Raw genomic sequence first — 17,700 nt, 5'->3', positions numbered from 1 at the left:
ACCCAGGTATTCTTTTTATTTTTGGCAGAAAAGAGCCATGAGGCAACTCGCTCATTACCTCCAACTACAGTGTGTTTTCAGTGTTGGAGTCCCTGAGAAATCATTTGAGAATAGTATGATAAAACCCTTTCAGTAGCTGAAAATAAAATAAAGTGGGATTTCATTTTGGGATAATGTCTAATGTTGTTTGCACTTTAGAGTAAATAAATAGATACCAACAAGGTTTTCCCATTCCTTCTAATAATGTAGTGGTCTGGACCAGTTGCCAAGCTGGTTTTCAGTCTATGCTAAGCTAATCTTGCATATTCAGACCTTCCTCCACAGCGCTGCGGCAAACGGTTGGGAGAAGACATGCTCTTCTTTATTGGCATTTCTTTAAACCAATCACAATCATCATGGGTGGCGCGAAGCACCATACGGAGCAAAGGCGCTGCTACAAAATAGCCTCAGGAAGGGACTTGTTATGGCAAAACATGAACGTTCAAAACGTGTTTTAGTTGTGCAACAGAAAACTCAGATTGGACAGGATAGTCTAGCTAGCTGTCTGGATTTACCCTGCAGAGATCTGAGGAGCAGTTAACCATAGTCCTCAGAAATCCACCGGAGTTTAGAATCCCAACACAAAGAAAGCCCAAGGCAAGAAACATTGACAAGAGATGACAAAAGTTACGGACAGAGGCAATGCCTCACAGCATCTCGCTTAAAAAATAGCATGTCTTCCCAGGTGTCCCGCCTGATCGGAGCTGAGGTGATAAACACTCAAGCCTCCTGCTCATTTCTCCCGGGAGTGAATGCTGATTGTAACCTTTCGCAGTGTAGTCAAAAAGCCAGATGTTAGTGAGTATAAGTTTGTTTTTAGGCCAGTGGAAAAGGGGTAAAAGTTAGCTGGCTCCTGGCAATAGAAAACAATTGAATTATTTTATACAGCACTGGGTCTATCACATACTGCTTACTCTTACTTTGATCTTAATTTGATTCAAACAACTCAGAAAAGGTTTTATATGAGATCAATAGATGAGACATGTATAAATGAACTTTTAATAGATTGTTTAAGTAGTTTACCACCGTGTAAAATGGATAGTTTAGGCATTATTTAACGTTTATTTTACTACTCTAGACTGCTATAAAACCCAACGTTTGTTTGTTGTCTATATGACTTTTTTTATGACACTAAATACTACACACACAATCACAAGCAAATAATCCACCCACATGCTTTAGCAAAAAGCAATAAACACACACATACACATTCATGTGATTCCCAAACGCCTTGTGTGTGCAGCTTGATAACATGGGAGACCCTCTGGGTTTCAGTAAGTACTTTCTATGGTTTCACTGGAACAGAGGCGTTAAGTAGCCTCAGTAAATGGTTGTTTAAAAGTTCAATGACGCATGATGTCTCCTTACCTGTAGCCCCTTACTATTATCCCTCACATACTGTCACTGATACAATTGTAGCACAGACCAACGATTCCCTTGACTGATTCTATTGCTTAGGCTAAAAGTGTGCCCTTGCTCTTCAAAGAGAAGGGAGTCAGCCACGTGTCGATGAGCTTGAGACACAGGCTTTACAGCAAAACTCTTAAGAACTCTTAAATTAAGAAACATCCAAATCAAAGCCCATTTTAATTTAATTTTTTCCAGATATCTCTGGTTTAAGCTGAATAGATTTTAAGAGGTTTGTCTAGACTGAGGTTAATGCAGAGGGCAAACGGGCCAGCTCCGACTGCTTATTGCTTAAAAGCAGACTTCAAACAAGATTCACTGCTGATACTGAAAAAAATACTGCCTTTGATCGCTGTTGTCTGAAAAGATACTGATCAGGAATCTCTACATTACCTTAACATTATCTGCATTTCTTTTCCTGTTTCATAACATAATATACAGACATGCCATTTAAAAAACTGGCCTTTCTATCAAATAAATATAACATTACTGTATGTTATGGATATCCATGGTTATGGATATGGATCCATTAAGTAGAACAGTGCTAAATAACTCTGTATAATTAAACAAAACAATTTCCAATTAACTTACTCGAGATAACAAGGTTACCCGTGTAATCACTAGACTCCTCTTGGTCTATGTTATAGCTTTTAGTGGCCATTTTGCCGTTAACAACTGCAATTGAGAGACAGGACGATAGAATGGGCTGTGGTTGTTATGTGTTTACTCAAGTCTTTGATGATCAGGGTGGTGGAGGAGGTGGATGGGAAGGCTTCCTCATAATTCACATTATAAATCCTGCTGTCTCATGCAGGTGAACAGCATATTGATCTTTGTGCAAGAAATGTAGTCCTTCAAAGCTATTTGCCTTTGTTGATATGTAGCGCTGTGGTGTCGAAAAATGAGTTGCAATGGTTTTGGGAAAGAAGATCAAAGTCAGAGACTTAAAGAACCACTCCTCAGTGTGACCATGCGTTTGTGTTCTTCTCACCATTGTCTGTTTTTTATGTTTGAATCAAAGTATAACAGTGGTTGCAGTTGTGTGAGTCATGATTGCAGTGTGCGCTTACACAGGCTTGGAAATGAAGTCCTCAGTAAAGGGCTGAGTGTCATCTCTATAAATTGTTCTTAAGTCCCAAGCCTCAGCCAGTAAAGAAAATATTTGCTCGATCCGAGAGGGGAAGCTGGTAAAAATCTATCCTTGATCTCAGCATTTATATAACATGAACAGAATCTGAATTTGTTAAGACTTCAGGCATACCTTTAAACAAACTATAATCCAAACTGAATCCTGAACATTTGAATAAACAAAGCTGTCTGTAATTAAAAGCTTTTTAAAGTCAAGCAAGAAATCTGAGTCTCTTAAGATAACATCCTTCTGAGTCCTCCTGGTTTGAGGAATCTGAGGGAGTTATGTTAAAAGGAGCCTTGCTGAGCCAGACAAAGAATTAAGACATGGTTTTGCATCCTAAATATTGTATTATCAGTATCTTCAGCTATTCCAGTGATGCTTTCCTGAAATGAAATTATTTTCAGACACTGAATGATACTGAACTGAACTGAATTAAAGATGTATCACTTACACACTATGCAATAAGTCGGTTCTAAGAGATTGTAAATTATAACAGAGATGTCTAATCATGACTCAGAGCACCAGCTATTTAAGCAGCTATGAAGTAAAGTTTACAATAGTGTGAAAATGCATGTCAATCAGTCAGTAGAACCCTATATATATATATATATATATATATATATATATATATATATATATATATATATATATATATATATATATAAAACTCTATTATGCATTCAGCACAAACTGACAAAAACGCTCTCAAGTGGAACTTCAGCAGAGCATAGCTGACTACTCAGCAAACCCAGCCAAATATTATGATTTCCAACCATAGTTTAAATACAAAATGCAGGTTTGTGGATGTGGGGGCTCAGGCCAATGTTTTAGGCAACCACCGGATTTCTGTCTTGAACGTATTCATAGTGGAAACAGATGGGTGGCGTGCACAGTGGCAGATAATCGTTGAAATGGTCACGCAGTGGGGGAGAGTTAAGGAAAATGTTCCTTGTCAGGCAATGCATTATGATTCATTTACTGTAAAACTGAAAGCAATGGATGACATTGTAAAAGTACAAAAAATAGGAATACTTTTGATGTGAGTGCAGTATCTTGACACTTTGTGTTTTTGAAATATCCGGTGCTATTATAGCAGTTTTGTCTGTCTACAATTTGTCTGATTTTCAATAACAAAATGCTCAACTTGTCAAAGTAGTTTTATATTGAACATGACAATTATAGCTTATAATAATTTCCTTTGCATTTTCAGTTGCTGACACTCAGTTCATTTGATGCAGACGAAAAGTATAGCCTAATAATAGTAAGTAGAATGACAAACCGAGGGAAAGTATGAGCTGATGCCGTTGTATCAATGGCCTGGGACTGACAGAAGAGAGGGGAAAGAAATAGGAAAGCCTGCTGGGGGACACATAACTCTGCTCTGTGTCCCAATGCTGAGAGAGGAGGGGAAGATACAATGCAATATTCTCTTTGGAATTAATACACTGTCTCTTCTCCAAGAGCATCTAATTTAGTGTTGCTTGCCTTCCTTACTGTCTCAATCTGCTCCTCGCTCCCTCTGTCTCTCCCACTTTCTTCATCCATCTCCTTTACTATCTCTCTGTTTTTCCATCCTGCTCTGTGCCTCCCTCCCCTCCCGTCTAACCACCACCTCTTTCCCTCTGCTGTCTCTCGTTCTCTCTTTCTCTGCCTTAGGCCTTTGTTAGACTGTCTTTGTGGCGAGTGCAGACAGAAAGAGGCAGGCCTTGAACACGACTCAAGCAGACTGATTGGGAAGGAGAGCACGAGAACCTGGAGACATGGGAGATGAGAGAGGGAGCGAGTGGATATGAAAAACCTCTTCTCCCCCTGTGTGAGACATAGGGAATGAGAAAGGAGAGGGAGCATGCTGATAGGAACAGGCGAGGAAGAAAAAAGTGATTATCCCCTTATCCACTGTTTTAAAGAGGTTAACCTCATTAAAACTGTGGTTATGAAAATGCTGAGGGCAAGGTAGATAATAAAGCCTCGTGCCATTAGTACATTCTCGGTCTAAATTCATAGATTCTTTGCCCATTAAGTTTCAATTTCAGATTACTTCTGCATCGCAAAGGTTCTTAAGCCCCTCTGTCCATTTGGATGAAAGGATAAAATCTCTGTCCCCTTCAGCGTGTGGATTATTGCTGGACGAGACATTGTAGCCTCTCCTCTCCAACTCTGTAACTTTGGCTAGAAATAAAAACATGGTGCCCGTTTTTAGTGGCTGAAAATAAAAACAGCAGTAAATGAGTAAAATATGAGAAGGTCACCGTGTTTTCCAGCCCGTTGCTCGTCCTAAATGGGTCCCCATGGTCTAAATGAGGATGGATGTGAGCTGAAGAGGATTCACTACTCTGAGCTCAGACTGCCGACAAGGGCAAAGGAGACAAGACCAGTTGAGTTCCAAGAAGGACTGGCTGTGGCGAGGTTTAGATTCACTAGTGTGAAGGATTTACAGGATGCAGTCGTGGAGCTGTGTTCATTGTGTAGGTTGGCAGCGGAGACTGGGAGGAGGTCAAGGGGCTTGTATTTAGCATGCAGCTTTACCAGCAAGCCTGTGTGAATCCTCTCAGATCATCTCTGTTTGATTTTTCCCTCTCACTCTCTGGCATACATGAAACTAAAGCCTAATGAGGACTTTTGTGTCCGTTTCATTGTTGTAACTGCACACTTGCATGTTGATCTGATTTAAAGAGTAAATTCCTAATCCAACTCCAAACAAAGAGTAATGCCGCTAAAATAACACCATTATATTGATGTCTTGATATGCAGGATTAGCATTGAATACACTCAGTTGACCTCTAAGTTGTAACCAATTCTGTTTAACATACAGTTCAGTCCACAGTTGTTTTTTTCTTCTCATTAATAATCCTCCTTAGTGATAATAGGGATACTAAAGGGGTCACATTTTCCATGAAGGATGATCTGCTATGGAGACAGAGCCCGGAAACCTGAAACAATGGAAGGGGCTGCGATCGTATAGGACTAGAGGACAGTGTCTCATTAAGATGGTAGCAGACTTTAATGTTGGAATTGCAAATGATTTATAGGTCTTGACCAAGTGCATACAGTCATAGGTCTCTATCTGCATTAAACCATAAGACACTTGATATCTTTCATGATTCATGACAAGAAGCTCAGCAACACCTCAAGGGCAGGCTGATAACTATGCGATGTTGGGTGATGACATCAGCTTAAAGTCTGAGCCTTGTTCTGCTCTTTCTTCAGTTGTGGAAAATTCCCCTCTAAAATGTGTGGAAATAGAAACTGAAGTATAGTATGACACAGAATGCATGGTGTCCTTTAAAAATGATGCATTCTCCCTAACGACCAATTACTGACCTACAGTAAATGTCAACTGAGGAGAACATTGTTCTGAACAACTCAGTGAAAACTTTAAAATCTCTGGTCATAATTATACCTAACAGTTAACATGGATTACATATACGTACATGCAAAGAGTCATTGCAAAAAAAAAACCACTCAATTTGACCTTTAATTATAGTCCCCACCATGCGGTAATCATTGTAAATTTGAAAATGCAAAAGTGCAATTGTCAGATTAATTTCCCCTTAAGTTTCATCAAAATCCAATCAGTGGTGGCTGAAATACCACACATGGCAACAAGTACAAAATGATTTCATTTTGAAAATGCCACAGCTGAGGGAGATAGTATACCTCTACAGCAGTTTACATTCTGGTTTTATCTGTGCCTCGTCAGTGGTGCCTGACTGGATGGATAGACTTAACTGGTCATTAAGATCAACCTTTCAGTAAGATGATCAGATCATTTGCCATTTCACTTAGTAACTGAAGGGACTTTTCAACTGGAACAGCAAGGTCTGCAGCACCACTGTAGAGCATTTCATGGGCTAAACTCTACAACGTGATACTGTCTATGTTGGTGCCACGGGTCATTTATTGAGTCCCAATAAGCATGTTGCAGTATGGGCACACGCTTTACCTTGCATGTCCTTAAAATCAGAGTTACCTGCATGTTGTTACAGTATGTTTCAGTGACCATCGCATATCGTCACTTTAAATATATGTCGTTTTTCAGGAACAACAGACACTTTTATGATACATAGACAAGGGGTAGTTAATGTAAAAAAGACCTAGCTCACAAATTAATATATTTATGAATGTTGTTCATAAGTAGGCAAGGTCTAACTTTTGTTCAGCAGCTCATTGTATTAACTATTTTATTTAATTAATTTTCTTACTGGCATTGGAGAATTGCCTGACTTTGGGTGGAGATGCTAGTTTAAAGTAGACACCTTAAACCTCAACAAGGCTTTCCAGAGATGTGGACTGGAGTGAAATAAAAAAGGTCAAGGAAAGGCAAAGGAGTCCGATTATAAACGATTAAAAGTCCGAACCCCTCCGACTTTTTGGAAGTGCTCTTCAAGAGGAGGCGAGGTGGAGGAGGGAGGGGGACGAGTTGTCTCCATCAGCGAGACAGCGCCCCAGTCGGTTTACTGTGACCGACCGTGAAGCGAACATCCTCCGGTGAGCTAAACGGGCTGTCCTCAAACCATGTTAAGCTTGCACCGCTTAACCGGGATGTTAAGCTAATGTACCTTTTTAAAACAAAAGCTTAATTATTATTTTTTTTTAATGGAATTAAGTTATGAAGTATAGGCTACATGGCATGCCTAATTAAAATATAGGCTATTAAATAAGCTTTTTAGCGAAACATCATCTTGAAGCATGCAGCTTAAAGCCTTGCTTTTTAGCAGATACAAAAGAAAATACAATTATGCCCGTAAAACATATTACATCTTTTTTGTATTAGCCTACTAGGAATCAAATGCAGTGTTTTGTTTTTTTAATTAAAAATAATTCATTCTAATAGCAATCTTTTATTTTGGAAGTGTGGTCCGGAAGCGAGTATTTAGGTAACTCCGGGAGGCTTTACATCAGTTGTCCGGGAGCATTGAGCGCGAGCGGCGCTCTCTACACTACATCGCACCACTGCGGTAGGAGCGGCGGAGGCAGCAGCAGAGGGACACCCGGCAGACACACTTCACTTGTCCCTGCACGAGCAGACATCCAGGTGGTGAGTTCGTCTCTCTGCCGACTTTGTCACAGAGGAGGACTTTACCTGAGAGGACATATCACAACAGCCCAGCGATAGCAAAGGAGGCACAACTTTTGGCTACTGGTCCGTGATTTCTTTATATACCACAGCTCTGTAGCCTTGGAAGTCAGACGTGTTTATTGTGAGAGGATGGGACCGCTACTCCTGTCCATCGCCCTGTGTCTGGGCGCCGCTGTCCCGCAGCATGTGGAAGGTGAGTGGAAAAGTGTCTGGCTGTCATGTCGTTGTTAAAAACATTTTTCTTTTTCTTTTTTTACACGTCCAGCCCTTTAGCGTGGGAGTACCTCAAACTGATCACCGGCGATCGGGGCATCTTCACACATTGGAAGAGACCGAGATACTTCATTAGTAAAAAAGGGGGACGTCCGCATAAAAAGCTGAGCAAAATGCACTGTGCGTTTATTGTTTGCGGAATACGAGAAGCCTATTTAGGCACGGCTTGGCAACAGAAAACTACCGCTTGTAATATGTGCACGACTCGCAAATTAATTGGTTTACTTGCCTTTTAAGGACACTTGTTTGAGTTCATTAAACAGATGATTGATTTGTGTTTATCCGTGCCATAAGGGGCCAAAGCAGGCGTGCACATATTAAGGTAGAAATGTGACTGCTCTAGTATTTTGTTCGCCCTTGCAGTAAATAATCTTCGATTAGCCCCTGGTAGTAGGTACGTCACGTTCCCTCTTTAACAAACTGAATTTAGAAAAAAAAAGATAAATGGAAAGATTTCTCTAATGTGGGCTTTAGACAGACCCAGATGCTATCAGTTAGAGGAGATATACTAGAGAGCCTCCTGTGTTAGTTGCATCAAGGCAACATTATTGACAAGGATGCACTAAGGGAAGATCAGTTGTGGATTGAAAGTTAAATTTAGAGTCTTACCAAAGACAGTCAGAGTGCCCAATGTAGCCTAGAGAACAGATTGTTAAAGGTTATAGATTCACCTGCCACACTGGATCAGCATTCCAATCCCTTCACCCCCCCCCCTTTGCCCCTCCAGTTTCTGGTTATGGAATATTTTAGCTTTTGCCAGCTGTATATTTTCCCATGAACAGTGCAGAACAGTACCTGTGTGATTTGTGAGAAGAAAGCAGTGTAGCCCTTATAGAAGTGGGTCATGCGTCCTATCCCATCCATCCATCCTATCTCTATTCATTTAGCAACATGCTTGCCTCAGGAGTCCCAGAGTCTGAACACCAGGAGTGTGCCTTAAGCTCAGTGCTCCCTAAGCCTCGCAGTGTCAACTCAGACTCAGCTGCTACAAGACATAATACTCCCTGGTAGGCTGGCGTAATGGATGCAGAGGGAAAACGGAGCTGTGGTGCGGGGGGTTGACTTGTTTAAAGGCTCAGTGATTTAAAAATACACCCTGAACTTGTCCCTCAATTAATCATATCCCGGTTAAATATGTGCTATTGTAAAGGGATTTTTGTCCATCTGTATCCAAACTAAGTACAGCTGTAACCTAATTCACAACGAGGTGCCGGTTTGAAGAGCAGATGGAGGTGGATAGAGGCTGTTAACAGCATTTGATCTCTGTGCGAGCATCCTAACAACCATCCTCGGTCGCCCTGGCTGCTATTTTAGCAACATAACTGCTCAGGGATGTTTGTTTTTCACTAGACAGGGCTCCAAAGGTCCAACATTATTAAAACTTCCCATCATACAGAAAGCATTGTTATGATTAGAAAATCTTTTTGTATTGTACAAAAGCTACACTATTACCTTTTCATTGTTGCTCAAATATAGCAGTTGTCCTCAGAGACAGCTGCTAACAAGCACTCTATTGAGGATGTCAGAGGGTGCGTCTGTCCACTGAAAGAAATTGATGGGATAGAAACATTTGCCTTACGTGAAAACAGACGGCATTGTTCCAAGTCAATGTGCAATACATCACTTCTTCTACTTGGTTGCTGGTGCTGGCTCATTGTTTGGGATTCGGCCTGTCCGCCTGGACAAAACCCATGACTGCACCACTGGGTTCTCCTCCGTATGTTAGATGCTTTTGTGCTCATTTAAAAAGTCAGTTTAATGAACTTTTTGCATCTTAATTTTTTGTCTCTGTGTTGTTGTAATGGCTGCACAATTAGAGCCATTTAGGCAAATGGACAGCCATCTGGACGGGCAATGGGATTGTCTGCTATTGCTGAATCATGGTTAGTGTTAATATTATTCGTCACTATTCATTTCGCTCAAAGATTTGACTCGATTAACTCAGTTGAAAAAGTTTGTCAAACGCAATGCGCTGATGTAGAAACATGGTGATTTGTAGAATGGTTGTTGTTTTACATTGGCCTGATTAAATGCTCCCAATGCCCAAAGACTGTTGATTTTGGTCAGTTTAAAACCTGACCGAATGCCACTTCCTTGCTAGCAGGAATGGCATCTGGTACATTTGGATAAACAATAGACCTGGCTGCAAATGAGAGGGATGGAAACTGTTGGCTGGATGTAACTTAATACAGATTGGGATATCATGGGGCCATGGGACACCTACAACACTGCACAGACTCACTCACTTACATTTTCGTCGGATTATTATTTTGCCACTGTATGTATTGTATAATTGTCATGAGTTGTTTGATGTATTGATCACTACAATTATATAACCTCATTGCTGCAGCAGTACAGTAATGGCTAGAGCTTAGCCAATTGGTTGATTAATTGATTCTTTAAACAACAGGAAATTAACCAACAACCGTTTTGAGGATTTCTTAAGCAACTTTTACAAACATACACCCGTAAAAGCTTCTGAAATGGGATTGTTTGCTGATTTTATTTGTTATTTCTGATTTGTAAACTAAGTATGACTGCCTTTGGGACTGTTGGTCTAATAAAACAAGCAATCTAATAGGGTTGACTTGAATGTTTTGAGGTTTCAAAGCGGGTTAGGGTTAGACCAAATGTACTGATTTGAATAACAAATCAGTATTCAATATTTTTTTTATTATTGATCCAATCCAGGACTTTATGGTCTGCAAACGTCACAGCGGCTGGCTAACCTTTCTGCCTGCCAGACAGCAGAAGTTATGAAGGAAATGAAAGAATGAATGACAGCAATCAACAGAAGAAATCTATGCTAACCCGCTGGCAAAAGTCCTTAGACTGTTCCACGTAACCGTGAACACCCCCCTGTCAAGCTTGGAATATATTCATATGCTTCCAACTAAAGCTTGAATCCCTAAAAGGGATATTTTTAGGATAGATCTACGATCTGAATATATTATGTTACCCCTGATTTCCACCAACTGCGGAACGGCTGTGGATTGACTCCGCTGTATGTCGGCTCCATGCTCCGCTGTCCTTCAGTACCCTCGGAGGGCTGCGGATCGCTGGAGCTGGGACGAGTCGGAACACAGCCGTTCTGCAGTCAGTGAAAATACACACATTGACTTTAATGGAAAACCTATTGACTCAGCCGCTGTTCCGGGGCAGATCCACAGCTGTTCTGCAGTTGGTGGAAATCAGGGGTTAGCCTTTGGTAAATCATTGCAGGCAGGCACCTCTCACTGTTTTATAGACAGAGTGGCCTATTGGCCTTTTCTTTAAAAGTCTAAAAAGTTTTTTTATAATTAGCATTCTTACCCCTGGAGACAATAAATATGACTACTTTAAAATTAGAATTGTTTTAAGTTTATTTTTTATTAAATGCTTTCTAGGTCAACTGGTTGCTCCTGTGTGGAATAGAAAACCAGAGCGTGTAACCTTGGTTGGTGATATAAATAAAAGATGCTCTCCCTAAATGTATGCAAATGATAGGGATCTATCTTAAAGCTCATTACATTTACTGGCCATGGAAGGTTATGGTGGATGTACAGGTGACTTTTTAATAAGAATGACCTGCAACCTCCCTTTACATTGCCCTTCACTCCCAAATGGCACAGTCTTCAATCAGTCGAGAGAGGTCACACCTCTGTCAGATCAGCCGCCATGATAACCAATGGAATGAAAGCAAGTCATTGGAAAGCAACTCGCACACACAAAGAAATGCAACACTAGATATCCAAACATGGGGATCAATCTTTCCACCGAGCCTTCTCGGGTAGCTTGAGTGACATTGGAGACTGTCTTTATTTTGGCTGGCAGTTCTTGATTGGGCTGTTAATTGCTGTGCAGATTTTCCCTTATCCCATTCATAATCAAAGCAGAGTTGTTTTGTCTCCGAAGGTGACAAGTTAATGGATACAGAGCTATTCATCTTGGCGGTAGTCAAGCCTCTGTTATCCTACCTACATTTAATGCTTGAATTATTGGAAGGGCACTAGAGGGACAGTTACAGAGGGTACAATGACTTGCTCTGAGTGCTTACCAAAGAACTTTAATATGGCCCTGAGATAAAAATGGGCAGCACAATGGTAAAATAAGTTGTTTGAGCGAGCACACACTCGTTTAAACTTTCAGACAGAAACTAATTGTGTCATCATCTGACTAGTCATAAGTGTCTCGCTCGAATAAAATATCGGTGTTGGCGATGTTCTGTGCTTTAGGGCCAGTTTTGGATTTTCAAGGTGACTATCAACTCTGCATTCGTACATCTGAGAGTGAAAAAGAACAGGGAGGAACAAAATGAACACAAGGACCGATCAGCAGCAAAAAAATAAAATAAAAACCCGCTTTTCACTTAAGACTTACCCTCTTTTTCCCTAATCCTTAAATCAAAGACTGATGTTTCTATTCACAAAACTCTGGAAACATTGATTCTGAATATTTCCCAGACATGTTAAATGCCTAACATTGCCTAAAATCAGCATTTCACATGACGGCTGGTTTAACACAGGGATCGTCTTAGCATTCTATTAATGCCAGTATCAAAATGTAGGCCATGACTGTGCCAGGAAAAGAAAAAAGGGCCCTCTGAAACAGTCAAACAGATTATACCAATGTTTCGTTTGTAGTGTCATTTCATGTTGAGCTTTACTTTTTCAGCTAAGAACATGAAGCAGACCATCCTGCCATAGTGTGAGCATTAAGGAGACCACATGCTGGTTTTAAGTAATCCCACTGGGTCACGATTAATGACTCAAATTTCGGAGGCACACGCAAGCTCACCGAGCAGGCTCACTGTGTGTGTGTGTGTGTGTGTGTGTGTGTGTGTGTGTGTGTGTGTGTGTGTGTGTGTGTGTGTGTGTGTGTGTGTGTGTGTGTGTGTGTGTGTGTGTGTGTGTGTGTGTGTGTGTGTGTGTGTGTGTGTGTGTGTTTGTGTGTGTTTGTGTGTGTTTGTGTGTGTGTTTGTGTGTTTGTTTGTGTTGAAACCAGGAAGTCAAAGCGAATTGGAAGCATTACGCAGTTACTCAATTAGTACTATAAGCTGTGTAGAAGATGAATAGCACATTTCTATTTACTCACATACATTTGCTACTTGCTGCACCTAGGAAATGTGGCTGATTTATTATCAAATTCTAACCTTTTTTTATATTTTGTAAAATAATTATATACATTTAGCACAATGTGTGCTATGGCCAGAGTAAATACTAATTAAACTCAGGTCACATACAAACATAAACATGGGTTTACATTCCATTAAAACGCTGCAATGCCTTCCTAATGCTTATTCCAATAAGTAGCATTAGGCTCAATCGCAATGAAGCTTTATAATATTCTCGAAAATTACATCCGAGGTGGGCGGGGTGCATTGTGGTAATTGCATTATAAAACATTAGACTTATCTACCATCAACACAGTAGCCTGGCAATATAAATTATTATACATACAAAATATAAATCACAAATCAAACTAGATTATATCATAATGTGAGAAATACAGTCCAAATACATTTAAATGGGCCTTGCTTTGCTCATTTGCTTGTATATTAATTATTATTATTGGTGAAGTGCAAATTTCATCATCCTCTGTTCTTGATAACTTAGTAAGTGTAATTACTTTTCTTCTGTTTTATAATCCGTTATAGGTCTGCATGTCTATTATTTGCAAAAACAGGTTACATATCAGCTTTGTACAGGCCAACTGTAATAATCCGATAACTCCAATATAATTTAATTGAATAAAATAGGTTCTGAAGCGCTCCCTAGAGCTGCAATGTTCTCCCTTCTCTTCATTGAAGCCTCTGTGTTTACAGGCTTGTGGTGATGCACAAAGATGCCAAAAAAATCATCTGTGTTTGGCACTGGCAATTTGTTTTGTTTGGTCATCGTTCATGTGTCCAATAAACATTACACTTTGGGAGAAAGAAATTGTGGTAGAGAATTGTGATATCAATTATAAGCTAAAAGATTGTGATCCATATTTTCCCCTGAATCGTGCAGGCCTAGATGGGAGGAAACATGCTCTGGTTTAATGACATTTTTCTTTAACCGTTTTTTTAACATAAATATGAGTTCCCCCAGCCTGCCTGTGATCCCCCAGTGGCTAGAAATGGTTATAGGTTTAAACCGAGCCCTGGGTATCCGGCTCTTCCTTTGAGAAAATTGAATCTTAGATAGGCCGATTTGGAATTGTGCCCCTTATGAGGTCATAAGGAGCAAAGTTACCTCCCCTTTCTCTGCTTTACTCGCCCAGATAATTTGGCCCGCCCATGAGAGACCAAGGCTGTATTTCGTGAAAGACACTTCAGATACAGTATTAGGGGACCACTGAGGCCTATATATAATCATCCTAAAAGCATTCAAAAAGCAACATGTCATGTGACCTTTAAACTAGTCAGAATCTTCATGGGTGATGCTAAACTCCACAGAGCCACATCGAAATAGGTGTGCGTAAGAAAACTCAGACAGACAGACTAGCTAGCTATCTCAGTTTACCATGCAGAGATCTGACGAGCAGTCAACAATAGTCCTCATAAATCCACCAAATTGAATATACTTGTAGACGTTGGAATTTCCTGCAGCACCGACACCTAGAGAGTGTTGCGTGCGTGTGTGTGTGTGTTTGTGCGTGGGAAGAGGGTTGAGATGCAGGAATCTTTTGTATTGCATTGGGAGTGGATACTGAGCACTCTGGGCCCACCCTTTTTTTGTCAGGAGAGTGTCAAAACACCATCAGGCATTCATTATCCGTGATGGCCGTGAGTGAAAGAGTCCTCATCCCACAGCAGATCAATAAGCAGAATACATTATTTTGGATTAAGTGCAGAACTGCAGCAGCCTGTAAATCTGAGGAGGCGTGAGCAGTTTCAGCCTGTTAAAGCACTGTTGTGGGAACAAAGCTTTAAAACAGTGAGATTAAAAGTGAAATTTAATTTACAGCTTGTACATGGACAGATGAATGACAGCTTTGAATGTTTGAATGTTTTGTCTTTACACAAAAAGCCTGCTCCTGACACAATTTTGCAATGTAGTTGCTATCTTTGCTGTGTTAGGATATAAATGTATTTTTTGCTTGCAATTTATATAGTTTTTTTCATCTCTTAGAGTCTTTCTTAACACTGTGTGTGTGTGTGTGTGTGTGTGTGTGTGTGTGTGTGTGTGTGTGTGTAATGCTTTCAGTTTGATGGCATTGTCAGGTTTGTGTGGGCCATTCAGTCTCATATTAACTTTGAAATGGGAAGAGATTTTGTGGGTTATTTTTCAAATCAAACTAAAGCTTGCAACATTTATGCTTATATTGGACATGCATGCTTCAGTCGCTGCGGACTGAAAGATAAGCTTGCTTTAGTCAAAATAAGGTTGAGCGGTTGAGCTTTGCTTTGATAAAGTTGTGCTCTTGAACGCCACTTCATCTTCAGTAAGGAGATGTGGGCAACATATTCTTATTCTAGAGGCATAGTTTAATCATAAGCCCCCATTTTACAGTCTACATACCAGGGTCAAAAATGTAACTTGAATCTTTAACCTTTTTCTTCTTTTGTGTGTATGTACAGTACATGATGCCACAGATTCAAAAGTAGTCATTGGTTGACAAGAAGGCTCAAATCTCAAACTGTATTGTGCCATCCATCTTTCACAATCCTTTTTTATCTATCAGTGGTCCTGACTATCGCCTTCTTTTTTCCTCACTTGTCACAATAATGAGACATCAGCTCTTTTGTTGGCGGCATTTTAAGTTGTATTATGTCAATACCTGTACTGATGAGGCTTTGTTCTTGTCCGTGTGTGTGTGTGTGTGTGTGTGTGTGTGTGTGTGTGTGTGTGTGTGTGTGTGTGTGTGTGTGTGTGTGTGTGTGTGTGTGTGTGTGTGTGTGTGTGTGTGTGTGCGTGCGCGTGCGTGTTTTGTGACGTTGTCTTTTTGAAGATGGGAGAAGTAACCCAGAAATGTCATTAAACAATGTCTAGGCAGCAATTCTGACTTTTACCACAGTGTTGGTGTGCATTCATTTTGCATTAATTTGCCCAAAAACTAAATAAACACCCCTTTATTTATCAATTCTGTATCAGTCAGCTTGCTTTTGCACCAAATTATGCTGAATACCAACATGAGGGTGTTTCGAAGAAGACGTGTGTAATTTTTTATAGTGGAATATCTGTAGTCCAGATGTGTTAGATCACCCTTGGGGTGTGTAGTACCAGACGTTGTGTGTGTGTGTGTGTGTGTGTGTGTGTCTGTCTGTCTGTCTGTCTCACATTTAAACTTGAATGTTAAACCCATTAAACAAGCTATCCATTGTCCGTTTTAAGAAAGGGCAAGTGTTCCACCATATTTGTTAGGTACAGGATATGGAACAGATGATTTGATTGCTTTTTCGCCCAAATCTTCTTTTTAGGGGTGTAGGCAGGGGCAATCATAGGTCAACCGAAGCCCTAATAAATTGAAACATGTCTGAGGCAGGAACAACAAGCAGCAAAGCAGCCCTCAGTCACTCAGATGAGCACTGGAAGACAGGAAGAAGTTGAATATAACAAAATGCCAAATGGCTGTGATGCGGTATTTAGCTTGTGTTTATCTGCTATTTAGCTTATTCTGACTTTGGTTCAGTAAGACAACTGAGACAAGCTTATTGTGGCTGTGGCCACCTCAATACTTATATTCTGAAAAAAGAAAAAAAAATCATATTACATTACTATATTTCAAGATAATACACATTTATCAGCAATTTATATTACTTTGATTGGTTTGTCTACTTTCTGAAATAGTTCTCTCTATGGACAGCAAAGTCCCTAGGGAAAAACAGACACACTGGTGATAAGATACAACTACTCTGAATGTGTGCCACACACTAAAAGGTTTGCTGCATGTGTGATTGCATTGTATACAGCCATACACTAGTCTTTGTGTGTGCCAATGAAGTCATCATTTGGGAGCCTGAGAAGCCTGAGCCTGAAGCATAGTCTGTCACAGAGTCATAAAATATACTCAAAGTATCTCCATCTGACAGTTAATTAGTAATTAAGTGTAATTTACCACATAATCCATCAATTCATTATTATGCATATTTGTGTTTTTAATATGATAAGTAAAATTATAATACAGTATTTGTCATTCACTGTATTGGGCACAGCTGGCTAAACCTTATGTGCCATTTCATCAAACCTTTTTGTTACTGAAATATATTGCCTACACCTTGTTAGTTGTTTTCCATGTTGTACACCCAAGCTAATCGCTCTGCCATTCCCCATGTTGAGATTTGTCTTCTATATTGCTTCTAAACCAGGTAGTTTGACAGTGAATGTTCTGTATAATTTAACCATTGTTTTAGGTATACAATATTCACAAGTGTAATCTTTTTAACCTGTCCCAGCTGTTATAGAGTAGGTAGGTCAGCTCCACTGCAGATGCATGCAAAGGCCTACTGAGGCACCTTGTGAAACACCATGCTTGTAAATATTGTTCTGTATCTAGGTTTGAAGCTGCGAAGAGTCTAACAAGTTAAATTAGCGTTTCACAAGTTCAAATCACAGAGCGTGTTTTTTTACCTGCCTCAAAGTATTGAAGAGGAATCTCTGTGGGGTATCTCACTCTCTCTCTTCACTCTTCATAACTCTTTTTCTTTCTCGGACGCACGCACGCACGCTCGCACGCACACACAGACTCTGGGAGTTATGATTGTAGCACATCAAACCACGGTTCTAAGGTGACTGCTGCAGCTGGGTGAAGATTTTGTTGACATCATAAATGAAACAATTCCACAGCTTTCAAAGGCAGTTTATAT

General features: G+C 40.1%; 1 protein-coding gene across 2 annotated transcripts in view; it reads left to right on the top strand.

Moving 5' to 3' along the window:
• The first annotated feature begins 7,488 nt into the window (after positions 1 to 7,488).
• The window catches only part of LOC117945213 (EGF-like repeat and discoidin I-like domain-containing protein 3), a 114,403-nt gene continuing 104,191 nt past the window's right edge, over positions 7,489 to 17,700 (top strand). For both annotated transcript variants that reach the window (XM_034872564.1, XM_034872563.1), the window contains exon 1: positions 7,489 to 7,851. In XM_034872564.1, the coding sequence (XP_034728455.1) occupies positions 7,788 to 7,851 (64 nt within the window). In that variant the 5' untranslated portion in view covers positions 7,489 to 7,787. The remainder of the gene's footprint in view (positions 7,852 to 17,700) is intronic.

The sequence above is a fragment of the Etheostoma cragini genome, chromosome 5, assembly GCF_013103735.1.
Source record: "Etheostoma cragini isolate CJK2018 chromosome 5, CSU_Ecrag_1.0, whole genome shotgun sequence".
NCBI lineage: Eukaryota > Metazoa > Chordata > Actinopteri > Perciformes > Percidae > Etheostoma > Etheostoma cragini.
This window is presented reverse-complemented; position numbering and strand designations above follow the sequence as displayed.